Consider the following 27,614-nt stretch of genomic DNA (forward strand, 5'->3'; position numbering starts at 1 on the left):
CGTCTGACGGTGACGTAACAGACCGAGTAGATCACGGCGTACAGCCCCGAGCTGCTTTCCTCCCATTATCACGCAAAACAACGTGACAACACAGAACAAATCAATGCCATTTGTTTACCAGTGTTTTCACCAGAATTGTTGGTATGTGGATGTGAATGAATGCAGCTATTGGAAACTGGGGAGCAAAATGTCTTTTCATCAAGTTGCTGGATTTAGATTTTACAATTTTGTCGTGAAAAAGTACTCATATGGCTTAAACGTTTAACATTCGGTCATGAATTTATTCACATTTTATACGAGTGTAACAATAAGCATATAGCTGCGGATATCACAGTGGCCTCCTGGTGTTCCTGGAAGACAGAGACCACAGCTGCTAATGAAAAACTAAAAATCCACAGAAACTTTAGACTCCCTATAAAAATGCTTATAAACTGTCTATTTTAATAGCTCAAACTCCAAACACAGCTTAATGCATATTAATTCGCCCACTGGAAACCGTCTTAGCTCTACTGCAGAAGTTAGCATCTACGGTTTCCTTATCTCTGCTCTTAGGCATACAGCCAATCAGCACCAAGGAAAATAAATGGCACTCCTGGATTGGCTACAGCCAGCAGCATATAAAATAGCAGCTAGCTATTGCAGCTTCCACAAACTGCATTTCCTTTCAACTATTTTAGAAAAAAAAAATCTGCAAAACAAATTTAGCACAAATAACTTGGAACTAAATTCCACAGCAAAAATACACAAATTGAAATTTTCTTTCTTCAGCCTCGTAAAAAAAAAAAGTCCGATATGGGAAGAAAAAAAAAATTGGAATTGTGTCGCCTGCTGTGTGAGCGTTGCCAAAGCACTACTTATATTCGTAAAAAAAGAAATTGTATACTTTGTTTTTACACATTACTTGCTACTTTGAATTGGTAGGTAGCATAAAATCCAAATAATACACTCAAGTTTTTTGGATACATTTCGACAAAATTGCAAAAAAAAGTTCTACGTTCTGAAAACTTTTTCAAGTCACTGTCGGTAAAAATGTGTGCAGCAATGCCAAGCAAAGCAGAGGCATCAGTGTTTCATAGTTTATACGAGAACCACATGACCTGTTCCAGCGTCCTTCTCCCTGCATGTCGCTTCTAGACTTTCCAATTTGAACCAATTTAATTAGTCGCTGGCTCATGTTTACCTGTCGCTTTTCTTCAAAGAAAGAATATGTCAGGGAAACCAGCTTTCCTGAATGCATTCCGGCAAAAACCTCACTTTATCTTTCAACAATTCAGGACTCTAACATGTGTCACATGCATACAAAGACAACAGAAGAAGAAAAATCCATTCATTGGTGAAGGTTCCCCCCCGGACCAAATCATAAGCATTCCACAGCCACTAAGGGAGATATCCTTCTGAGACAGAGTTGTGTCTTCAGCCCAACTCTTTTGTCCACTGTTTACAAGAGGAAATGTCTTCATCTGCAAGGGAAGGGGTGGCGGGAGGGGGTAGAGGAGGAAGAAAGAGAGGGAGCTTGTGAGTGAGCGGTACAAGATAGCCGGAGAAAGAAGAGAGACTGAGACTCCGGCCATCTGTGAATGTGGAAGCGAGCCAAACCACTGCCCACAGAGCACAGGCACATGCCTAACTGCCTCTTTCTGCCATGGCAGTCCTGCCCTGCTTCCACAAACAACAGGCTTGTTGAACCACACACAAAAACACAGCAGCCACCAAGGACAAACGCACCCTTATGGTCATAAATAAGGCCTAAACATAATATTTGTGGAAGTGTAATTGATCTGTAGCAACACCGTTGCATGCATACATGCAGGTTCACCCATTTTTGTTAATGTTTGCAAGAGGAGAGGTGAAGCATTTCAGCTGCAGGTCTTAATGTTTCTAATTTAATTGTTTTTTGTTGTTTTTTTTTACTTTTTATGGCAAAAAGAAATTGGTAAAATGCCAGAACTGCATCAGAAACAACCTAGAAAGAGGGAAAAAAAAAAAAAACTTGCAATGTATCTCATACTGGAAGGATAGTGTTGAAACTTGTGTTTGTTAGCAGATGAGCAACACAGAAATCGAACCACAGTGTCAACTCGGAGGCATCGCGACCTTTCCAGGGAATTCTCCCTGGTTTTGGTCCGAGATCCAAGTTCCAAGAATCACCGTGAAAAAAAGCCATTTAAGGTCTAATAGCTGCTGGAGGCAGAGTGTTGAGACAGAGCAAAGGGAGAATTTTACTGCACTGACCGAAACCATTTCACCAGAAACCCTTTGAGATCTACTAAACGTCTGACATCAAGATAAATGCATCCAAAACAGCTCAAGAACAGTAACCGACCTTTTCACTTGCATGTTGTTTAAATTCTCCTAAAGAGATTAAACCTTTTAGCTTTTAGTGGACTCTGAAGGTTACTCTGTGACCAAGGTGTTAAACTAAAGTTCTCCAAGTTCAGAAAAAAATCTGGGTACAGCAAGGAAAAGCAAACCCAAGAAACCAGAAATCCTGCAACGTGTCTGAAGGTGTTAAATGTTCTTAAATAAGAGAGAAGTTTACCCAATACAGGTTTGTGCAAACAAAGCATACCAGTGCGGTTGTCTCGTTTGGCTCAGTTACAGCTTAGATTATACAGTACAACAGTGGAAATCTACACAACGGAATCAGATGTGAAAGTTAAAAAGGAGCGTTACACTGAATCTAATCTGAAGGTGCTGGGAAATAAATCAAATCTATTCAATTTGTCACAATGTTGTTCCATGTGACATCCAAAATGGAAACCATTTTCAATTCGTGGAAACTCAATTTCTTATTCCTGAATGCATCTTCACCGCCATCTCCTGAAACAAATTATTGACCAGATCAGATGGGTTTGTGGGAAAAGCAAAAGAGTTAAAGAGTTTTCAGTAGATGTTGAATTAATAGACTTTCTTTGAAATGGAAAGCACACTATGGCTCAATTACTGGTTTTGAGGAAGAAATGGTAAATAAAGTCAGACATTTTACACCGCCAACCTTTCCGCAGAAGAGAGACTGCAGCTTGAAGACATCAGAATTGCTTAGATTTTGTGAAAGCTACACTTTGGCTGATAATCCTTCGAAACACAGAAGGAAATTTTGAAAACCAAGCAGACTGTAGCTGAAAGACTCATGGAGGCATACAGAACAGACTATCACTGTGCAGATAACAAATATTTAGCATAGCTAAAATGTATCCTGTAGTGACAGTTTTCTCTAATAGACCAAAGTTTAAGTTCACAGGCCGTTTCGTCATTCCTTACTAAACTTAGCTCTAGTGTATTGTTGCTTGGTTTTTTCTATGCCATATTTTTGTCAGATATTATGATGTTAATTTTTCCTCTAGTCAGTATTTAGGGTCTGTGTGACATTATTACCATTAGTCAGACAGGTATGCAGTTTTTCCTCATATTATAACCCTCCTAAAGTAATGGCCCAACTCATTTTTTTTTTTGCAAAGAAATGAAATAAATCACTGACAAAAATGACTTGGGCCATTATTTTAGGAAGATGACGACATGATGTACTATGGCTTGTTTTTGCAGAATTGTTCACACATCTCACCAACAGTTTTTACACTTAGCAACCAAATTGTTCCTCAACTAAACTGGTAAAAAAAAATTCCTTCTACTTTTGGATTGTGTGGAAGGACAGCTGGTTGCAGCAGCACAAACATAAATAACGTCACCATAGTTATCAATAATGAAAAATATAGATAAACTATATTTAACCCTATTTCGATAAAATCCTACAAGCTTTTTCATATAAGGTTGTCGTCCAGGTAAAAATCTAATTATGTATAAATAATGGAGTTTTTTTCCTTGATACACATCAGCATTTTCTGAAATATGAAAGTATGGTGTCATCTGCATAAAGGTGCATGTCACCTACTGACATGGTCTTCTAACGGTTTTTCTTTCATAACTGAAACTAAAATATGACGGCTGAACTGTTCTTAAAGTGCTGTTAAACCAATGTTTACGTCATTTCACAACATCAGCCGGTAGATGTAATTACAGACATGAATACAAGCTTAATTTCTCAACACCATAGATTGGGTCTTGACACCCTGTGAGCATGAATTAAAAAAAAGTTATCAGTAGGAACCGCTGCATATAACTTAAATAGATATCCATCTAAAATGGTCACATGTACTACACAGTAGAGGTCTGCACAAAAGCTAGAAGTCAAAAATGACAGAGAAAACTTGAAATGCAATTGTAAGATGACAAGAAAACCAACAAAATCAAGAAAAATCAAAAAATCCTCAGCAGGGAGTATTAAAAAAAAGGTAAAAGCATATAAATACCTGATGACTTGTCTCTAAAACATCTTTCCTGAGCACACAGGGAATACCTAGCACCCATTATTCTTCTGCACAAAGAACTAATGGGCGTCACGTCAAAGACAAACGCTTCAAATGACTCAGTACAAGCTAACGCAAGGAAGACATCATAAAAGGCAGAAATGTGACCTTACAACATGAAGACGGTCGTTTCTGCTTACACTTTTTATCTTTACCCACACAGCAGGTGAAATAAATAGAGATATGCAAACCAGAGGGATATTTTCAATGCGCTACAAGAAAAAAAAAAAAAGGAAGTTCACGTCTTACTCGAAAATTTATGCTATGTCAATGTGTCAGTGTATGATAACATAAATAACAGAGTGGCACGTTCCTTCTGATAAATCCCAGGAGGAAACTCAAGCATCGTGTTAGCACCCGCTGAAAGAGGGGCCTTTTATCTGAGGTCAACATGCACAAATACAAAGTTGGGAGACAGCTTCTTGTCTGTTGTAAAAGGTCCAACTGATAAGAACATGGTGAGGACTTCTGTGCAACTGAATGCTCATTTTATGTGTTTGCATTTGTATGTGTGTGTAATGAACTGCTAAACGCTTGAAACTGTTAAACTATAGTTTGAGATCTGGTATCTTCAGTTTTTCACAGCTTTTAATGCCTAAACTTTTACATTTTAACTACATTTAACACACATTTAATGCACGGGTTAATGGTAAGAAGTGACAAGTTGTAGCCCATACAACTTGTTAATGTCAATTTAATGTTCTAGTAGGAACAGAAATACAAACTTTTGTGTGTTCAAAAACGTTAACACCCAACCACCACCTGCAAGATTTTTGCCGATTATGCATTCTGTGGAAAGATGTTTGTTAGGGGCCAGTGTGTGCACAAACATGACCATACAGTTGTCATAGAAGATATTTAGATTAACTGTGACACCTGTCATGGGTCTGGGGCCCCAATACGTTGCCTGGAGGCTTTAATATAAACATTCAACAAACAATATTTTCTTTTTTAACAAGATTCTGGCATACGTTTGGACATATACATGGCCTCTCCTCTATAGGCAGACTGTCTAGAGCTTATTAGATTCCACCGACAGACTCCGTTTTTAGGCATTAACCAAACATTTGAGATTTGATTTGGGTAAGGGCCCTTTCAGAAGCTTAATATTTGTGATATCTGATCTGCCCACTTTTGTGTTTGGGATGGACACACCCAGTCGTGTCCACTTTTCAAGCACCTAGCTGTTGTGACACCAACTCTCTGGCAGTGAAACAAACCTTCAGCATGATGCTGCCACCACCATGCTTGACGGGTAGAACATGTCTGAAAGCTTCCCATCTGCACACTAAAAAATTGGATTCAGCTAAATGTCCTTATAAGGATGGAGATACCAATTAGTTTGTGTGTGTGTGCAGAAACCTCTAACAACCACCTGCACGATTCCTGCAAATTATTAATGCACTTGCTGTGAAATTCCTCATTGCAGACTAGTGCATGCCCTACTGTAAAAGTAAAATTGAAAATATATAAACATATATATATATATATATATATATATATTTTTTTTTTTTTTTTTTTTTTTACCTGTGACAGCTGTCTTGGATCAGGAGCCCCGAAGAGGGAAGAGCTGGAGCTGAAACTAATGGCTCCCCTCCGGCTGAGGACATGCTTAGGAACCGGCCTGTCTAGAGGCAAAACCGGCAACTGATAACATACTTCCATTGAACAGTCAGGGCTGGTTCCGGATCAAAAATATAAAAGAAAAAAATATATAAAACATGCAATGTAAAAAAACAAAACAAAAAAGAGAGAGAGAAATGACTGATGAATTGGAAAAAATTTCCAAAAAAAAGGCGAAAGGAAATAGCTTTCAGTATGGTGAAAACGATCTGACACGAAGCTGTGAAGTGTTTCTGTTCATTATGAGCGACTCAAAACTTGTCCAGATCGCCTTCATCGATGCTGCGTCTCGTCTACCTCCGCCGTTTTACATCCCTCGGTGTCATTCTGTGAGAAACTATTCATGCCGTCGCTGTTGCGTTCGCCCCTTTCTTTCTCATTTTGCTCAAATCCGGGCCCACGGACGACGAGACCTTCTTGCCATTTTCTGGGTCTTTATGAAATCGCTTCCTCATTTTTCAAAGCAGAGCAAAAACGTCCGCTCGCCCGGGCTCCGTGGCGTCCCCGCGGATCCGCATATCGCAAACCCCGAGATGAAAACAAAAGGCACGACCGCTTCCAGAAAATATCATCAACATATCATTTTCTGGTGCCAACACCGGCGGGCGAAGGAGAACAGAGGCAGCTCCGGGAATGGGGGGGATCCTGACGGCGGCCGCGGTCGTGAAGGACTCCTCTCTCATTCAGGACTCGGCCGGTGGTGAGATATATTCAACATGTAGGGGCTTTTCCGTCTTTTCTCTGAAGCTGCGTGATGAAGGAGCTGTTGCCTAATTCGCCGCTGGTTGTAAAAACACCAAGTGTCTGGCTCAGAGAGAGGAGAGAGGGGAACCCCGACGTTCCTCTCATTCACCGCCGCTCCGCTGGGGTCCGCATCGACTTCAATGGCACAAACATAAACGCGTAAAACAAAAACAAAAAAAGAACAAAAAAATAACCTAAAGAGAGCTTAATTCTCTACAACTACCTGCCTATCGTCCTAAAAATTATCCTGCTGTGTGGTTTTAAAGCGCACAACACCTGCCAGAGATGGTGCTGTTGGAGCGAGCACCCCAAAAAAACGCCCTTGTTTACGGTTAGCCAATAGCGTGAAGGCAGTGTTTGTAAAACAGACGGTGATTGGATAATGCTTTCATGGCTGTATGAAACAACACACGTGAGTGGCTGCGGAGCCAGGGCGATCCCTAGAATTATATGAGCAGTCATTTGCAGACGGCGTGGACTTTCTCAAGGGTATTCCTCCACAACGGGGCTTGCCCTGCAGCGGTCCACATTATTGCCTGTGATTACCTTTCTCATGAGTCATACTACTTGGGAGCTGAAATACAGCTTAGCAAACGTTTCAAAATGTTGCATCTCTGTTGAGCTATGGCAATTTTGCTGCATGGGTGTGCTGACTAAAAATGTCAAATTTAACCAAAGAGACACATTTAGAAGGAAGAATATCATCAAAAAGTTCACTACCTTTTCAATAAATCAAACCTCACATATTGTATGCATTCATTCCACATAGAGTGCAACATTTCAAGCCTTAATATTTGGAAATGTTAATCATTATGGCTTACAGAAAATAAATACCTCAAATTCAGTGTCTCTAAAAATATGAATAAAACATAGGATACATTTTTAAAAGGATATTTTAAACTGAAATGTCAGGCTTCCTAACAGCATGTTCATTTCTATGCGCTAAATACTTTCCCTTTGGAAAATTATTGCGTTAATGCAGCATGCCATGGAGGCTATCAGCCTGTGGTTCTGCTGAGATATGATGGAAGCCCAGATTTTTTTAATGGTGGCCTTCAGGTCATCTGCACTTTTAGATCTGGTGTTTCTTCTCTTCTTCTCCAATACCTTCTAGGTTCTGTGTGGGGTGTATATCAGGCGGGTTTGCTCAGTAACACCATGGTCATTGAACCAGCTTTGGCAGTGTGCGAAGGTGCCAAGTCCTGCTGGAAAGTTAAATCAACCCCTCCATAAATTTTGTCTGCAGAGGAAAGACGGCTGCTCTGACTGTGGACTCCAGTAGATGACATGGCACCCGAATCATCACTGATTGTGGAAACTTCACACAGGACTTCAAGCAATGTGAATTGCTTCACTCTTTCTCCAGACTACATAGTTTTCCCAATTAAGTGCAAACTTTACTTTCATCTTGAAAGAGGACTTTGGATCACTGAGCAACAGGTCAGTTCTTTTTCTCCTCAAGCCAGATAAGAAGCGTCTGACGTCTCTGGTTCAGGATTGTAGCTCTTCATGCGCTGACTCTGGCCTCCGCCCACTCCTTGTGAAGCTTCTTAAATTGATTTTGCTTGACAATCCTCTCAAGGCTGCAGTTCTCTCTGTTGCTAATGCAGGATTGCCTACCAAACTTTTTCCTTCCACTCGACTTTTTTCAAATATTCGCGGATACGGCATTCTGTGAACAACCAGTCTCTTTAGCAATTACTTTTTGTGGCTTACTCTCCTTGTTGATGGTGTCAATGAGACATCTCTACAGCCTAAAGCAGTCTTCCCCAGGATATGTGATCTTCTGACCCAGAATGAGAAACTATTTGGAGGCTCAGGAAAGCGTCGCAGATGTTTAGAGATTATTAGCTTATTAGTATGTGATACTTGGAGATGTCAATATTTAACTTTTTAGGATTCTCTAATGTTCTGAGACTCTAAATGTAAGCCATAAAATATTTAACTGAATGTGTAATTGCTCTATGTTCACTTTCTGAAATAAGAGACATAAAAAATGTGTTTTTTATGTCTCTGGTAAACATTACAATGTTTTCGATAAATAAAATGATCCTACATTGTTTTCAGGACACTGATGGTATTACACTACCTATCACTCTTGTTGAAGTAATTATGTTTTAAAAATGCAGCTTGAATGCTATGAGTCTTTGGTCTTTTTTTCATTAGGAGCTGCCACTCAGCTGCCTAATACACTTTTCCTTTACTTAAATGAAAAACATGTTTTACTGTTTGTAAATAACTCCAGTCAACAACAAAAAAACTGAAACTGAAGAAAACCACATAATCAAATCATATTAAGCACTTTTTTTGTTTAAAATTGTTGTGTAAATGCCTTGATATTGTACTATTTTTACTCAAGGTTATCATACTGTTTTAATTTTATACCTACCTATACTTTTTTACACCCTTTTGATTTAAATAATTATCTGTTTCACCAGAGAAATAGCTGTCTTCCTGTACTATCCAAGTGTCACCAGTATTGCATTAGTCATGCAGAATATGACCATTTTCACTCAAGGTTTCTCCTGCCATATCCATGTGTTTTGGGACAATGAATGCACCATGGCAACAGCCATCCAGGGCCAATGTCAGCACAAGCATAAGCCTCATGCTCCCTATTTTCATGGCCCTGAACATGGCTGTCGGCCATCATCCTCCCAAGTGAATTGTACTCCACATTTCAGGGCAAGTAATGTAAAATAATGTATTTGTCCATTCTTGCATGATTTTATTTATAGAGTATCTTGTCCTTACAACATCCAACAACAATTACTTCAATAAAGTTTTTTTTGTTGTTGTTTCTTTTGTTTTTTGAGACTTTTACCTTTAGGTAAAACATGTGTCTTGCTAAAAGACAAATAAATGATCTTCATTTTAAAAATGAAATCATTTATCTAGGTTAAAAAGATAAATAAGGTAAAGTAAAATACTCAATTTACTCAAATACTTGAACATGCTGATCATTTTCCTTTCTTTTGAGCTAACATTTGGGTAAAATGCATGAAAGGTTGGTGTATTCAATAAACCCAGGCTGAAATGGTGTTTCTGGAACCTCCTCAGATACTCTAAAAGTCTATGATCCATGTCTAAAAGCCGAGTTTGATCTAGAAAACCAGGCAATTTAGGTGAAGTCCAAGACCTGGCTGACGGCTACACAAAAACGTGTGGCTTCTCTGCAACTTGATGAGGAACATTTACGAAAAATATTATGATGATTAGGAATAATATTTTTGAACAAATAAAAATAAAAAAATAAAGTTGAATGCAAATTAAGGTTGCTGCAGTGGAAAAAGAGAGGGTTAAGCACATCTTTAAAGCTCAAATATGCACAAAATTTATTCTGATGATGATCTGTTTTCTTTTTCATTAAAAAGAAGATTTTCAATTTCTAAAACTTGACCTAAAACATTTTCTCGTCATAAGAGAAAAATAAGTTTTTATTTGTATTGGATGAATAAATAGTACTACAATAAAGAAGTATATATGGAAGTAACGAAGGATTAAGCATGCCTAACTGTTTATTTACTGCATACCCCGTAAAAGTGGAATAGCCTTGAATTGTTTAAATGGAATAAATTTTTTTAAAAAGGAACACTTAGTTACCAAGCAGAGATCAGGGGTTTTCACTCAGACAGCACTTTATTAATTCTTTTAATATGGAGAATAACAAGCAGTATTTGTTCAGTCTGTCTGTTCTAACTAGACAGAGAGTCACTACCTTGTTGAGGTTTCTCACAGGGAGTCTGGGAATCAGCCTTTCTGGCTCCGATCAGCAGCAGCATAACTCTTAGGATGTTGACAAGACCTTCAAAACCTTGAAAACAGAGGAGCGCTTCGCTCTTATCTCTAAACCCTCCCTAAGTTCCAGCAGAGTGAAAATACAGTAAATACTTCTTTTCAGGTTATACAAACAGTTAAGAAGAAGCTTTTTTCAAAATTCCTGGAAAAAAAATCATGAGATCCTTAAATCTAATGTTAACAAGGCTAATCTGAAGTTGCACTTTCAGATATCTGTTGTATCCTGCTGCCGAGAATCTGCAATCCGGTTGTTGCGTGACGACAGGTTTAATCAGTATTACGCCTGTCTCTGTGTGTGCACACAGCACAGTGTATATTTTACACCATCTACATCAAGTTCTCATGGGGGAAATTGTTTAGGAAACCGCTGAGTTAATTAATTTACCCCACAGTCTGTTTTTGCCATTCACAGTAGTGCAAACACACAGAACATGCCAAGGGGAACACATTTGCAGCAGGTATGATGAACTCCTAATGGTCTCCAGAGCTTAAATACAGGTGAGCTGCTAATTTCCTTCACAGGTTCAGTACCTGCTTGCATTGCTCCCCAGTGCAATCCTCACATTGGCTCTACTTCTACTTACAAGTAATTGATTTATGTTAAGGTTATTCACAAAACTATAGTTCTCCCATAATTCCAATATTTTTCATGGAGAAGCATATATTTGTTCTTTAAATCATGTCACATCATTTTAGGAATCTATATTTGCATTATTGTCAGGTCTTACTTCGTTACTGTACTTAAGTACAATTTTCGTGTATCTGTACTTTACTTAAGTAGATTTAATAATGGACACTTTCTACTTTTACTCCACTACATTTTACAATAAGTATCTGTACTTTCTACTTCACTACATTTCTACAAAAGTGTCGCGTTACTCGTTACATCCAAGTCGCATTGTGGGTTTTTTTTTCGTTAAAATGTGAAGCTCAGGGACTTAAGGTGGCGCCATAAAATCCCAGCAATAACGTGACTTACGTGTCTGTTGTCACCCATCGCCCCCCCCCCCCCCTTTACTCGCACGCGGAGCTCCAAGTTATGCACAGTGGTTTCCTCTGAGAGTCAGTAATATAATAGCACTGCATAAATCGATATGGCGACATGTAAAATCAGCAGCGCTTTGCTTTCACAGACGGCCTTCTTCCAACTTTTAGCTTCACTTCGAAGGAAAACTTAAAGAAAGGTAAGTTCCGTGGACGTGATGCTAGCAAAGCTAGCTGTACAGAGACACATGTTGCATCTTCAATGAAAAAATGTTGTCACTCATGCACTGAATTATTGTGTGGAGGTGTTGACTGACATGTCGCAGATATGGGACAACGCTGTGACCAAAGTGCATGATTTAGGTCACGTTCCTGAATGTCGTTCCTATGACATTCAGGAACGATCCGATTCTTCTGGACGGATCTTGACTAATTCCGATAGGACTGAAGCCTCACAGAGAGCCGTTCTTTGTTCTTGTAATGCTCTGCGTACACTGCAGTAGCTATTTTATTTCATTAAAATATCTTTATATTTAATTGGCGAATAAATAAAACAAGAACGTAAGAACGCAGAGCATGCTCATTGCTCTTTGTTTTCGTCACCTGTCATGGTGGCAGAAGTTGCGGCAGGAGGGAGGATGAGAACAGTCACCTCCTCCTGCTTGGTTACTTCTTGCTTATTGGGCCTTGGACAGTGTTCATAGTTGAGCGTTGTTAATTGCTATGTTTAACGGTGCAGACAATTATTATTTCTGACATTGGCAATATGGGCAACCGCCCAGGGCGTTATATTTTTTAGGGATGGCAGGAGACCTCTGTGTATTGTGGCACAGAGATGAAAGCAAAACAGAATGAAGAAGAGTTTGAATTGATACTGGTTAAATTTATTTAAGCTCTAAGTATTTAATTTCTAGATGTTTTTATGGGAAAGTGGATCTTTCAGATCAGTCTGAGAAGCAATTTTGATCGGTGCACTTAATTTTATTGTCATGTAGCACGGAGTGCTGGTATTGATATGGTCTTGGGTTCGGTGGTCCAGGCTACAACTCTGCTACATGGCTCCTTGGTTCCATGAGCTCCTCTGTCAGTTGGATTTCTTTCAAAATAAATGTGTGGCAAAAAAATTGAAGTTCATGCTGTTAGAACAGGAGGCGAGATGTTTCCATCCCTGAAATTATGATGCAAAGAATCATATATCTAAGTCTAAACTATGTTACAGAGAGTGTTTTTATTATAAAACATGCTTTATCTGTGGCATTGTTCATTAAAATGACACATTTCTGATGTATTAAAATTAAATATGATCGGTTCACTTAATGATATTAGTGATTAGGCATTATTCAGCAAGTACTTTTACTTTTAATACTTAAGTATTTTTAAAAGCCAGTACTTTTTTACTTTTACTTAAGTAAAATGTTAATGTGGTACTTTTACTTTTACTTGAGTACATTTTTGTCTGTGTATTTGTACTTTTACTTAAGTAGATTTTTTGAGTACTTTCTCCACCACTGCTTATTTGAAGCAAAGAAGAAGAAAAAGAGAACATGGTTACTCTTTGCTTGCAGAGCCATCTTCTGGAAAAAAGGTGCAATTACAATAGCAGTCTCTGTTATACTTATGCCATGGGTGTCAAGCTAATATTCATTTTGGGCCACATCAAAGTCATGAAGTCAGTCATCATTGGGCTGCTCTTTTTGCATTATTAATAAGTTTTTAATTTTTAATTTGGCGTGTGCCTCAAGTTACTGTTGTTACCATTTTTTTTAATAATCTGTATGTCCCATAAAAATGATTGAAAGCAAACTTTGATTTTGACTAGATCTTAATTTTGACAAGCAACCCCTCAGCATGAGTCTGCCAGCGCCGTGTGTCACCATGGCGAGGTTGTATTTTGTGGCAAACAGCAGTTGGGATTTCCTAAAACAGTTTTTAAATAATAGCTTTCTTCTTTCCACTCTTCAATTAAGGACAGATTAGCTATGTGCGTGACTTATAGTAGTGTCAGCAGATTTTCCCACCTGAGCTGCCAATGTGTGCTCCCTTGACAGCACCCGGGTTCACGTTCTTCCTTCCCAGAGGTTGGATTTATTCCGCTACCTAAGGGACCCACCTGGATCCTCACCTGCTTTCCTGGCCCTCTGAGGACACCAACCACCTGTAAGGTTGGATCTGAGCTGTAGAGCTGCTTGCTCCTTCAAGTAGACCTACCTGGATTCTTTCATGGTTCCCCTTCACACCTCCTTTTTCCTTACCCAACACTATTTTGCTTGTTCTCCGATGCGAACCTGCACCCACGTTTGGAGTAATACACTGGGGGACCTCAACCAGCTCCATGCAGTCTTCCAGCACCACGGAGAGACAACCAGGACTCCCCTCATGACGTAAGATTAACCAGCCTATTTCAACCCAAACCTGTGGATGACAAATTAAAAAAAAATAAAATAAAATAAAAAACAGGACGATAGTAAAGAGGTGAAAACTGCCATAAAGTCAGTATAAAGTTGTGGCCTTGCTTGAAAAAGCTTGCTCTTTTTCTGCCTCTAGATGGCATCCTTTTTCCATGTTAAAACCTTATTAGGTTTTATGTATGTTTGTCCTGCCTAATAATTTTAATCTTCTGCAAAGCCAGGAGTTTATTTCTTGAATAACTTTTAACTGAGAATTATCTTACAAATTTTCTAATTAATTTCGCTTTATTGCAGATATCTGATCATCTGGAGCCGTTCTTTGTTAGGAAAAGGAAACAAATCACTTCCTACCAGCATCCTGATTTTCTGCAGGTTGCTGCATTTAAAATAGTGAAATACAGCATTACAGTGTAGTACTCTTATTGCAAGAGGGCCCTGCAGAGGATGGTGAAGGGAGCTGAGAAGGTGATTAGACTATCCCAACCCTCTATTCAAATTTAAAGTCAAATTCAAAAACACTTGACTAATCCCAAAGGGAAATTAAATACATTTAAATTCAAGGTCTGTTTCAAAGTTGCTGCAGAAACGAGATTCTGCACATAAAAAAACATCTGGAAAGTTTGATGTGTGTTTGTATTCAGTCCCATTTACTCTGATAACGCTAAATAAAATTCAGTACAACAATTTGCTTTCAGAGGTAAACGGAGCCCACATGAGTGTAATTTAATTTTACTGTAGCTGTTCTGTGAACTGCAGCCATCCTGTTAACTGTACCTTCAGCCTATTGGAAGCAAGTATCCGGCTGCATAGTGATAATAAAATCCCTCTATCACTTTCCTGTGAAGTAAAGGACCAAATATCTAGTGGTTTAAATGAAAATAAGTTTAAGATGATCTGCTGAGTGCATCTCGGTTTTCTCCCAGGAGTTGCACTGGTGCCCCTTACGGCAGAATGACGTCTTTTTTTACGTCACCTCACAGACGACGATGTTACATAAACGTCCATGTAGAAGTTCAACTTTGTTATAGTCAAGTTTTCATATGTTAAATATGATGTTGGCTATCTAACATAACTCAGGGTTCATATATTATTCATAGTACAACTCAATCTGCATATCCGTCTGTTAAGCTGAATTAAATCTGAGGAAGTCTGCTGGATTCTCACACCACTCTGGGAAACAGAACTGCTGGATTTGCATTTTGCTGTTAGGAAAGTCTGATGTTTTCTCAATATATATATATATATATATATATATATATATATATATATATATATATATATATATATATATATATATATATATATATATATATACACACTTAAACAACACAATATAACTGCTGCATAAATCAAACTTCTGTGAAATCAAACTGTCCACTTAGGAAGCAACACTGATTGACCCGATGAGTGAGGGTCCCCGTTGTCAATCATTTACTTGGAGTTATATTGTGTTGTTTAAGTGTTCCCTTTATTTTTTTGAGCAGTGTGTATATATATATATATATATATATATATATATATATATATATATATATATATATATATATATATATATATATATATATATATATATATATATATATATATATATATGTGTGTGTGTGTGTGTGTGTGTGTAATTGGTTTAATATAGTATAAAACAACAAGAATAAAATAGTAGTGGTAATCATAGTTTAGTGGACTGCACTTTTTAGTAAGCAAACTTTTTATTTGTATTTTGCTTTAATTGCTGTTTTATCCACTCAATTTCTTAATATTTTAAATATGAACACAAAACTATTCAATATACTTTTTTTTCAGACTTATCCAGATCTCAAAAATGCATAAATCAAATTCTATTTTGTATAAGAAACATAGTTCAGGTGGGATAATCTGTTGACATGACAACAAGTATTCATGTGCTTCACTTGTTGAACCTTTATGTAAGAGTGGCAAGAAGAAATTTATTCTTGAAGACACACTAAGTTCTGTTTATAGTTTGTTGCATTGTGTCTCTGCGAACCAAGAGGGAGGGAGATACTCCTCTTAAATGTGACCACATTTAACTTTTTACAGTGGTAAAAAGGGAAACAAACATCTCACATCGCCCTGAACACATCATCCCCAATGTGAAACTGGAAGAAACCCTGTCAGTATCCAGAGGACTTAAAAGTGGAGCGGAGGATCACCTCCCAGCAGGACAGTGAACCTAACCACTGATGTCATACATGTTACACACAAGTGGATTCTACTTATTCATTTTGAAGGGAATTTAATTTTGGGGGTATTCAAATAATTAAAAAAAAGGCTACATACAACCGGTTCAAGCATAAAATACACACAAGTTAAAACCAGCTCCCATCCTATCATCTCTAATATCTGTGAGGAAAACATGTAGAGATCCAGGTTTAATTCAAAGCCAATTTCCAGAACCGAAACTGAGCTTCTGCAAATTCGGACAGAAAGATCCTGTTTCTCTCTGTCTCTTGTACAGAGACTTTTTAAATTGCTTGCCATCTGACTTCCTCTTAACTGAAATATTCATACAAGAGAACAGATGGCACCCTTTGCTTTTGCTTCCTTTTCTCGTCCCGTGTGCACTTTTATGTTGTGAGCGAGCGTCTTGTGCGCCGCTACACGTGTGTAACCTCCACTCGTGTAACTTGGAAGTGCCTGCAGACCCTTTTGCTATGCATCCTCAAATTACCGCTGAGCAAGGAGTTTCACACTGCGCTCTTTAAAGCGGCATCTTTCAGCTTCAAAGGCACCAGTGTCTGGCTTTTATATTAGCCTTTCATCTTTTAAAGAAATCTCCATACTGCTCTTAATTTGTCAATCTTTATTGGAGTTTTACCAGCCGGCGCTGCAATATTATGAGTCAGTCAGTAATGGCTTTAGAGTTATGAATTCACTTTAGTCACACAAACACAACCCAGAACATCTCCCTAATTGATCTCATCTGAATTCACTTTTAGGCGTCAGCTAAATGGCGAGGACCGGAGCAGTCCTCGCTCGTTAATGAATACGTAATCAGACCAGTTCAGGCTTTTTAAAGATTAATGATTAGAACTGAATAAACTGGCGTTCCCACAGCTTCACAAAAGTAACACAAAAAGAAACTTAATGTGTAATCGTGCATCATAAGAGAAGCACTCAAGCTGAAGAGAGGACTTGGATGACATGGCAAACATTAAGAAGACAGCTTAAAAAAAACAAAAAACAAACAAAAAAAAAAACATTTCAATAGATTTACAGATCAGACGAGGCAGTGCTAGCTTTTTATGCTCAAGAGCCGCACGTAAAAGTGGTGTTTTTTCAGTTTTTCTGTCTTTTCCCACCTTTAAGGCATTAACATGCTCGGAGCTGTGGTTCCACACCTGCATTCTGGTGTCCCTGGATGAATTCATGCAAACAAAGGGAAAGAAATTAGAGGGAGTGAGAGAGAGAGGGGGGTGGAAAGACGTTCATTATTTTCAACAACATCTGTCTAAAATGGTTAAACATGATTCACTGACTCTGATGCGTCTGTGTGAAAAGCACTACATGCATTTCCATGCGGCCTTACTATAAAGGGAACAGAGGTGCAACATGCGGATGTCGTATTATATTAGTCAGAGAAAAATGGCATATTAGGTATGCACCGGTGGGTCAAAAACAGGTGAATAAAATCAGCCTTTCCTGTAAGGCGATTAACCTTTGATATAAAAGATTAAAAAAACAATATCTGACATGAATTGCTGAACAAAGGTTAACAAAAAAATAGCTAAAAACACTTAAAATATATATTTTGAATTGTTGTTTCCAAACTTTAGGTGTTTATTTTTAAATATATCTCATGGGGAAAAACACAAACTGAAATATATCTGTAATATTTTCCTCATCTAGCAAAACTAATGCATCTACAGAAGCAAGAGTTTCAGGATATGTATCTACTTGCTTTGCAGATCTGATGAAATTATAGCAAATTCCTCCATACAAAATAGCTTAGGTTCAATCATCTAGACCAAAGAGGATCAGTAAACATACATAATTAAAATGATCGAGAATTTGTCATGAATTCTCAAATTCATGACAAAGTCAGGACTTTAATTAGGCAACTCTAACAACTGTATTTGGTTTGATCTACAAACATATGACATATGGGTACACTTCAGTCATTAAATTAAAGTATAGGTGTACTACTTTTAAGCACTCACTTACAATTCTGAATATGTATCTACACAGAGTACATAATAGGTGACAGAGAAATGATAAATAACAATAAGCATAGTACAAAAAAACCCCCTCCAAACAACTGTAATGCACGCTACTGTCCTCTCCACAACTGATAATTATCACCACTGAGTCATCCATCAAATAATGATAATGTTTGTTGTCAGCACAAGTAGCAAGCAAATCAGGCAACAACTGTCGTTAAATTAGATTTTCGTAGGGGTGCTTACAGCAGGGATCATTTGTCAGTTAACATGCTGATCAACAATGCAGAACATGTTGCATCCCCTTACTGAGATGAGCCATGCTGTAATTATCCAGGCTAGTGTTTGCAATAAAAGTTGGTTTGGAGATTAAAACTGTTTACTTTGCTCCCTTCCTAAAATCTGAGGGGTTGGAATGTGCATTATTGCAAGGTTTAAAAAGATTTGCACTGCGAAATCGGCTGGTTTGAGTAACAGTTATTGTGTGAAGACACCCTGTAATCCATATAAATGTGAGAAAATAATGGAAGTCAAATATATGACAGAAAAGTTTTTGTGTTTATTTTTTAGATGAGTCCTGGACTAGGAAATGTCTTTTAGAAATCTCATCCTTAAAAACGGGTCAACTCCTCTGCAGGAAATATATACTGCATTTTATTAGCATTGCTAACCGTGCCTGGACTATTGTTGGGGGTCTGAGAAATAAATCATGAATTTTCTTACAACACTGCTAAAACACTGGCATCAAACTAATTAAAAATAAAGTTTGGCTTCACGGTAAACATCAAATACGCTAATCTGAAATGTTAAATGTTGACAAATAAAAGAAAGTCCTCTCCTTCGAGCCGGATTCGAACCAGCGACCTAAGGATTCCCGTGAAACCACTACAGTCCTCCGCTCTACCAACTGAGCTATCGAAGGGAGATACAGAAGCTAAAAAAATTTAGAATATTGAGAGTGGGAAAGGGTGGTGGTCGCTGTGAGTTATATGATTCCTGAGTTCGGTTAGCTTTATCGTTCCCATAATACATTTCAAAGAGAAAATTACGGACTTCCGAGTTGAAATTGTCAGTGCGCTTTTGCTAACCAGTCTTCTGTGTCGCTAACATAAATTAGCATAAGCTAATTCGCTAATTCTTCACGAATCCCGCGGACAACTAACACAGTTCCTTTAAGGATTATTGTCAGGAAAATGTTCACATTTAAACAGATCGAAATGCCTATTTGATTATTTTATTCATAAAGGAAAACAGCTATATCTAGCTTTTGCTGCTTTGTCAACCGCTGTATTGTAAATAAAGTTTTTTTTTCTTTAAATGGAAGACCTCTCGTTTAGTATGTGAGAGGTAGCGGAATCGATGCCCGCATTCTGCAAGCCTTTCTTTATTATTAATCTAAATTCTATGTTCATGGCGACTTTAAATGTAAGAATAACAGCTAAGAAACGTTTTAGACTTTAACTGGATGCTTAACTTAAATTGCCAACTTTTAGGTCATCTTAATCTAGCGTCTAAAGACCAGTCATGCCATTCCTTAAATGTTCCATGCTGCAAGAAATATTTTTATTCAGACTTTTATTCATACTCTAACAAAATATTTTAAATGTGTTAACTTATTTCACAGTTTAAATAGCTTTTTGTAACAGTTGTACCAATTTAACCTCCCTTTTCATTTGTTCAGAACGCCTAGTCATATCTGTGAAAACATGTAATTTAGCATCCTTTTATTTTGCCCTCTGACTGAACCAAGCATATAAAGACAATAACTAAAAATATCAGCAGTGGAATTACTTTTACTATTGTCTTCATCTGCTCCAACTTCTTCTTTTGAGATATACTGTTTTTGTGAAAACTAGTCATCTGGTATAAACCTTGTATATTGTTTTTCTCTTCTTTTTAAACTTTCCCAGTTTCTGAGCAAGACTTGGCCGATCCTTCTTGTTTTCTACTCTGAGATTTGCAACTAATTCATCTGAATTAATCTGTTTTCTGAAAAACCTGTTTCTCCAACACAACCGATCATCTTGTGTGACCTCAATTTTCTCTGTCTGTTTATTTATATGCTCCAGTATTCACAACCAAAGTTCTTGTTTAAACAAAAATAAAGATATATGGAGATCAAATCTTGAATTGTGAGCTTAGAGATGGGACAAAGTTATTCTATAATGAAGAAAGTTAACTTCAGCATCATTTTGTCACCCTCTATTGGGCGTGTTTAGAAGCTGTTACACAGCTGTTGAATACTGACCTGCTCTGTTTCAAATATGGGCAAGGTAAAAATGGCAAGCTGAACTAAAAAAAGAACTGACACCAACTGGGTTGGACCAAACACCCTCTTCTCTTGACCGTGTGACTCAGCGTCTGACCGTGTTTTTCTTTGTTGCGCAAACCTTTACCAAAGCTGTGGTTTGATTGAGTTTAGGTGCAGTTTAAAATTGTTTCCCCAAGGCTAGTGTCATGGACAACTTGGAGAAGCAGCTGATATGTCCCATATGCTTGGAAATGTTTACAAAGCCTGTGGTCATCCTACCCTGCCAGCATAACCTGTGCAGAAAATGTGCCAATGATGTTTTTCAGGTAAGCAAACAAATAAAATCAACTTATTTTCGCTTGAAATCGGAGTAAAAGACAGCTATGGAGCATTGTTATTTATGTCTGCCATTTGAATATTAATACTTTAAAGTTCTTTCCTAAACATTTTAAGATGTTAGCAGTTGAACAAGCTACTGTTTAAATGACAAATTAACTGCCAGATTAGAAACACTTAAATATTTACGTATATGCGTTGTTGGAACATTATTAATGTAATAAATGAAAGGTACAAGTTCTTTAAAGTTGTTCCAAAGTATTATTTGTTTGCATTTACTCTTCTCAAAATGTATGAACGAATTAGCAGTTTTACACAGCATGGATTCCACATTGGTATTGCTTTCCTGTTAATCTCCTAGATTAACATTTCATAACTGTTTATTAAATATATCTATTTATTCATCACAGCCCTGTTAAAACAATAAAAATAATATGCTTTTGCTTTCAGGCTGCAAACCCATATCTCCCAACCAGAAGTGGCTCGCTGACGTCTGGAGGCCGTTTCCGATGCCCGTCCTGCAGACACGAGGTGGTTCTGGACAGGCATGGTGTGTACGGCCTGCAGAGAAACCTGCTGGTTGAGAATATTATTGATATGTTCAAGCAGGAGTCAAGCAGGTGAGTCCAAGCAGATACAGGGCCTGTTGTCATTCAACAACCACAAATCTGAGTGTGTTTTATTGCGATTTTATGGTAGATTTACACAAGTTTGCACTCAGTGGCGCAAAAAGTGGGTATGCACTGTATGCAACGCATAGGGGCGCTGCACTAGAGGGGGCGCAAAAAACAATGAGGGGAATTTTTTTCTCGTCAGCATTTTATGTACTTAACAGCTGTTAGTGTATGAAATGATCAATAACAGAGGAACAGCACTGATTAGGCGCCCCTCCCCTCCTGCCAGCCGCTCTCCCCTCCCATACAGATAGCTTGGTTCTCCCTTCGAGAACGCGCTGAGGATAGGGATAACTACCGCTGCTCTGTCAGTGACTAGCTGTCTTTCTATCAACTTTTTTTTTTGAAGAATCGCATTAGAAGAGGTTGGTAGAAACAGCAAAATAAAAAAAAAACTCAATTTTTTTGTTTGTGCTAGTTTGCAACCTCTATATCTTGTTTATTACATCCATGTAATACATCCATGTGTATCGTCAAACTCTGTTGATATCAGGCTCTGTGTTTAATTCACATTTTCCTTTTAGTTTCTTTTTTGCAACATTTCAAAAGTTTGCTTAAAATTTGCTACTGAATAGCCAAAAGGTGTATGTGTCCCTACAAAACTAAAACTCATAGATTCCAGATGCTTCATTTAAGACAAAGTAAAGAGATTGTGCCCTAATTTTAGAAAATCAAATCGTTGAATCATCAGAAGAACGAGCTTTCTTATTACATACTTTAATTCATAGTGAGTAGAAACCCTATCACATCCACTCCTGTGCACTGATCAGCATCCAGCTATATCGATTACCTTGTTGACATTGCATGTGTTAACCAAAAAAAAAAAAAGTGGCTGACGGCTCGTCGATAATCTGCCGAGGTGTGTAACAGTGACATTATCAAAGCAACGTCACATGTCAGATCAGTATGCAGTGAAATGACAGAAAGGTGTTGCTGTTTTCCTCACACCTCAACAGCAGCACCAGGCCAGCACAGGAGAGGAAGGAAGAAACGCCCATGTGCGACGTTCACGAGGACGAAAAGATCAACATTTACTGTGTAACCCACGGCGTGCCCACGTGTTCGATGTGTAAGGTGTTCGGAGCCCACAAGGACTGCGAGGTGGCGCCCCTCGGCACTGTCTACGAGACAAAGAGGGTGAGAGCTTGGAGGTTTGAGATAACGGTCTTCCTTCATCAGAGTAATTGTTATGAGTTCAGTTGGAACACGCTATAAAGTTACATAAAATATTTAGATATGTATTCCTTTCTTCAAATTCTGAAGATTACGTCGCCTCAGTATTTGCTAAAATTACCTGTAATACTTGGGTGAAAGTAATACAGAACTCTGTGAACCACATTGCTCTGGTCACACCTGGTTGCTCCAAAACATTAACTTTGTTGTTCTAGGTTACTTTCTAACTAATTCGGAGCAATATTTAGGGTCACCGTCCATTTTGAGGACTCATTTGCTCACAAGTTTGACTGAGACAAAGACGAATCTTCAATATTTCCAAAGAATTACCTTACCTCGTGATATTTATTTTATGAAGTGGAACAGTCTCTCTTTCAGTAAAACACTCTTTGACCATGATGTTGCCGCCGGCGTGCTTCTAATTTGGGATAGTGTTGTTAGGCTTGTGGCCTTCCCCCCATTTTCTTCAAATGTAACATTAGTCAGTAGAGCCAAATTTTAGTTTTATGATTATAGGACCAAAAGGCGAGTCTCCAAACATGTTCTTCCAGATAGCATTTTGAAATTTTTATCTGATTTTTTTATGCATCTTCATTGCCGAGCGGCCTTTCAGAGAGTGTCGGGACAAGACACAGTTTTCTCTGGATGATGTCTGTCTCACCAACTTTCAGGCAGCAACTCGCTCTTGTCCTGGGGTTGATGCAGACATTGTACACAAAACACACATTGATCCCTGAGACACAGTCTGTTACTCCTTACCTGAAACCTTTTATTGTTGGACAATTCTATGATTGCACACAACTGTTGGAACTGATAGACGAGGAACGTTTCAGGGGTTTGGATTTTATCAACGATGAACCAGGCTTCTGAAGGTTCACGGTTCTTTTGACACCTAGATTGGTTACTTTTGACTTTTTCGTGATGTTATATACAGGGTAGGAGAGTCACAGGTGTGCCTCCACTTAACTTCAGCTTTAGGAAATTATTTAAAGGCATATTAACCCTATTTTTTGTAAGAGTCATTTTATGCTGCGTTTATCGGCACCTGGTTTCAAGTGTCCCTGATTTCAACCGACAATCCCTCCCATCTTGTCTTTGTGTCCAGTCCGAGCTGAGTGACGGGATAGCCATGATGGTTGGGAACAACGACAGGATCCAAGGCATCATTAGTCAGCTCGATGAAGCCTGCCGTGTCATAGAGGTCAGTGTTGAGCGACTGCAGCGTCCAGCTGCTCACAGTGGGCTTCAACCTGTGCATGCACTAACCCACCTGTAGAGACTTACAAACTGGTGTAATGTGCCCTTGTCACTGGCACTCTTTTCACCTTTTCCAGCATGCCTCTGTGGGCTTTACACAAAAGGAGAGAGAGGAAAATTGGTATTTTCGGTGCCACTGTGTTCTGTTCCATCCCTCCCTCCCTCCATTAATTCATTTTCCTTTTTTTCCCCCCTTGCCTCAAACACCTGATTTCTGGTCTGCTCCTGTAGCATGTACAACAAAACAAGCAGGGTCATAGATGGGGAGGAGGACAGGCAGCTTTCCTTTGGTTTATACGTGACAGTCAGATTTAGCTCAGAGAAAGCTGGATTGGTTCCAGTTTCCCATGTGTCGTCTTTTGCGTTCAGATAGCGCGTAAGGAAGGAGGTTTACTGTATTTTCAGTGCCTTACAAAACTAATCGCACTGCTTAAACCCTTCCACAACCTTCATTATGTTTTACTGGTATTTTATGTAATAAACCATAGTAAACTTCTGGTTAAGCTAATAAAAGTCTGAAATGCATGATGTGCATTTGTATTCAGCCCATTTCACTCTAATATGATGAAGTCAAAGCCAGTAGAGCCTATTACTTTCAGGTTGTTGGCAACTATGAATCAATACAAAGAGTGGTAGTCTTCCATTCATAAACTTGTCAGCTTAAATTTCAGCGTTCTCGTCTGCAACATGCTGATGTGCCCCTTGGCAAGGCGCTTAACCTCAAATTGCCTTTTACTGTGGAGATTTGGCTGTACTAAAAAAGTGCTTTGAGGGGTTAGTCTGAGTTCAAAAGCACAGTCTGGATTCATTCCATCTACCATTCAGAAATATACATGATGAGGACAAAAGAGTCCACCTGTTAATAATTTGTTATTTGTACAAATACATATGTTCCTTAAAGGCTTTAGATATGTGTTAGAGAACGTTAGTGAACGTGTCATTGAGTAATATTCAATCCATCATTCAAAAATAGAAAGACTATTACACAACGACAAACTTACCAAGACATGGAGAAATTCAAAGTTGTGTCATTAAATACATGTTATTAGGAATACAACATGTAAGAAAATATAAAATAAGGCATAAAATTGTGTATTTTGAACACATTTAATGAGCCAAATGTGTTCATAATGTTAAAAGTTCTGCAGTTAGTGCAAAAATAACAAACTGTTATTTTGGTGGCATTGCTAAGCTATCACATTTGTTTTAAAATGTATGTTTAAAATAAAACCATGAAACTGAATTTAGCCAACAAACTCACTCAGGTAACATCCAAATTACTGCAAAAAAGAAACTAATAAACTCTTCCTGTAGATCCTGTAGATCGAGTCTGCTTCCTGTAGACTCGATCTACAGGACGCAACATTTTAGTTGCTAGACATGTAAAAAAAAAATTAAAATAAATAAATAAAACATTAATGTTGAACAAACTATAACAAGGTTGAAAGAGAATAAATACTTTTGCAAGGTAATGTAAATAAAAAAAAACACAAAATAACATTTAAAATAAAGCTAGCTGCAAGCATCTTTGATTTTCAATATTTAAAGCTGTTTTCTCCCACAAATTACATTTGCATACACTCACTCAGCTAACCTGAATTATTAATGTGGATTGAATTTCCCATCTTTCCCACACATGCTCCTATATCTCTTTTTTTTTCTCCCCTCACCCCCATCTCCCTCTCCTAACCCCAGGAGAACGGTCGGAGGCAGAAGACGAAGGTGTGCGAGAAGTTTGACCACCTCTACTCCGTGCTGGAGGAGAAGAAGAGGCAGATGAGTCAGAAAGTGACGGCCGAGCAGGAAGAGAAGGTGAACTACATCCAGGGCCTCACAAAGAAGTACGGAGACCATCTTGAGGAGAGCTGCAAGGTCGTGGAGAGGGGGATTCAGACCATGGAGGAGACAGAAATGGCTCTTTTCCTTCAGGTCAGGACAATAAGTTGACTTTAAACTTTGCCAGTTTAAAATAAACTCTGCCTTTATCATCTAACAATGTGAATTATTGTCTCTTCCAGAATGTAAGGGATCTCCTTAAAAAGTGAGTACTTGCTTACATCCACATTGTTATACAACTGCAAGGCCAACAACTTTGTTTCGTTTCGTTTCATGCTCCTGTGGTTTTAAAACTTTTTCATTGATTTCCTCGTGAATGATTCACCACATCTGCTCTTGCACCCAAACGCAGCTTAATCCACACCTTCTTTCTGATGTGAAAAATAATTCTGCGAAATGTTGCAAATCACTATCTAGAGCTGAGGCGTCCTGAAATAATCCGCAGGAAGGCGCCGGAAATCACAAATGTATAAATACACTTCGAGACATGTTACTTTGAGCGTTTGATGCTGGAGTCTCGTCAATGGGTGTGCTACTTTAAATAACTGCCCTCAGAATCGAAGACGCTTCCAGCACAGCGCACTTGGACAAGGTTGAGCGCGGCTACGAGAAAATGGATCACTACAAAGTCGACTTCAGAAGAGAACGCAAGGCTCTCGACAGCCTCGACTTCATCCGAGGTGAAGGGATGTAGATTATTTACGAGGTGCGTCTGTTTGTTTTTTCTCTACTTACCTGCGATTTGTCTGAACGCTGCTCACTTTGTTTTCGCAGACGATGACGACGAGAATGAAGACGAAGGAGACGGAGAGGCGGGAGAGGGTGCGCGGACTGTTTCTGGAGGGGCTGCGGTTTCAGCCCCCCCTGCACAGCCCAGTGCCCCCCAGCAAATAAACCCCTCCCTGAGCCCAACCAGTAGCTCTCCTTCCACCTAACTGGTACAAAACATGCATCTTAACGAGCAGCTGGAGAGCTGCTGCTGCTGCTGCTGCTGCTGCTCAATGTTGATTTCTGATCAGTTGTGATCGGGCAAATAAATGCAAGAGAAATTCTAGATCTGTAAGAAAGGAAACGTCTGAACCGTCAGGAAAATCAGTCTTATTTCTTTGCATCATATTTATATGTTTTAATTCCTCTGTTCCGCTCATTTTTGATAGGCCTCGTGTTGCTATTGGCTACGTCCAGAAATGAGATACATTTTTAAAGCCGCTGTCCTTTAACAGCTCAATGTTAAAGTACGTAATTAGACCCAAGAGGAAAATTGGTTCGCTCTCTTTTTTGCTCCTTCCGTGTTGTTTCTATGGCAGATATAACTTTATATGGGCAGCAGAAAAGTGCAGAAAAATATCAGTGACATTTCAGTGTTTTATTGCCCGTTTGTTCTTTTTTTTTTGTCACATAGCACATGGATATTTTAATATATTTAATGTCATTTTGCCATTTTGTTATACATAAATTGTGAGATTAAAATGTATGCAACACTTTACTGCTGACACTGTACAATATCTCATTGTAACATTTACATGTGCATCTAATTATATTAGAATATACTTTCGTAAATCACTTCAAAACAAATTTGCACTCATTACACACAGAGTAATATATTTCAAGTAATTTGTGTCAATTTTCATGACTGTAGCTTTCAGCAAAAAATAAAAATAAAAAATCTGTCTTAAGACCAAAAGAGAAAATTATTACATATACATATATATAATTGTTGTTATGGTTTACTGAAGAATGAGGCTGTTCAGAGTCTTGCTTCCAAAGAAATTAACGGGAAACTGAGTGGAAGGAAAAAGTGAGGGAGAAAAAGTTGCATAAGCAACAAGAATAACTGCAGTTTTAAACTGTGAAGAAAAGCTTCCACTCAGACGTACCCATGATATGAGCTGCAGCTGTTACAATTTATTTGTTAAGCCCCCCCAGAAAGAAATCAGGGTCCAAGAGTTTTACGGAAGAGTAAAGCGTCACAAAATCTAAATTGCTTGAGG

General features: G+C 38.4%; 2 protein-coding genes and 1 non-coding gene across 8 annotated transcripts in view; 1 reads left to right on the forward strand and 2 right to left on the reverse strand.

Moving 5' to 3' along the window:
• Nucleotides 1-7,017, reverse strand: part of pde7a (phosphodiesterase 7A) — a 30,365-nt gene extending 23,348 nt beyond the window's left edge. For all 5 annotated transcript variants that reach the window (XM_008396260.3, XM_008396259.3, XM_008396258.3 and 2 more), the window contains exon 1: nucleotides 5,892-7,017. In XM_008396260.3, coding sequence (XP_008394482.1) covers nucleotides 5,892-6,029 — 138 coding nt within the window. In that variant the 5' untranslated portion in view covers nucleotides 6,030-7,017. The remainder of the gene's footprint in view (nucleotides 1-5,891) is intronic.
• An 11,915-nt stretch (nucleotides 7,018-18,932) lies between these two features.
• On the reverse strand, nucleotides 18,933-19,018 carry trnay-gua (transfer RNA tyrosine (anticodon GUA)). The gene is given in 2 exon segments: nucleotides 18,933-18,968; nucleotides 18,982-19,018. It is a non-coding gene; the product is annotated as a tRNA-Tyr (tRNA).
• trim55b (tripartite motif containing 55b) lies at nucleotides 19,018-27,109 on the forward strand. 2 transcript variants are annotated; one of them, XM_008396255.3, is made up of 8 exons: nucleotides 19,018-20,673; nucleotides 21,134-21,303; nucleotides 22,314-22,494; nucleotides 23,636-23,731; nucleotides 25,483-25,716; nucleotides 25,806-25,828; nucleotides 26,179-26,329; nucleotides 26,398-26,502. In XM_008396255.3, exons 1-7 carry the CDS (start codon nucleotides 20,554-20,556, stop codon nucleotides 26,315-26,317), a joined length of 963 nt encoding a protein of 320 aa, XP_008394477.1. In that variant the 5' UTR covers nucleotides 19,018-20,553; the 3' UTR covers nucleotides 26,318-26,329; nucleotides 26,398-26,502. The 2 variants fall into 2 exon arrangements, with proteins under 2 accessions (XP_008394477.1, XP_008394476.1); XM_008396254.3 differs by having other exon boundaries at nucleotides 19,409-20,673; nucleotides 26,179-26,303; nucleotides 26,398-27,109.
• The last annotated feature ends 505 nt before the right edge of the window (nucleotides 27,110-27,614 follow it).

Source organism: Poecilia reticulata, chromosome 20, assembly GCF_904066995.2.
Source record: "Poecilia reticulata chromosome 20, P_reticulata-male-v2, whole genome shotgun sequence".
NCBI lineage: Eukaryota > Metazoa > Chordata > Actinopteri > Cyprinodontiformes > Poeciliidae > Poecilia > Poecilia reticulata.

Excerpts from the sequence above, each read along its gene's own strand:
- trim55b (XM_008396254.3), top strand. The coding sequence starts at position 20,554 with ATGGACAACTTGGAGAAGCAGCTGATATGTCCCATATGCTTGGAAATG. Across the intron at positions 20,674-21,133 it reads GTGCCAATGATGTTTTTCAG|GCTGCAAACCCATATCTCCC; the intron begins GTAAGCAAACAA and ends TTTTGCTTTCAG. Across the intron at positions 25,717-25,805 it reads AAATGGCTCTTTTCCTTCAG|AATGTAAGGGATCTCCTTAA; the intron begins GTCAGGACAATA and ends TGTCTCTTCCAG.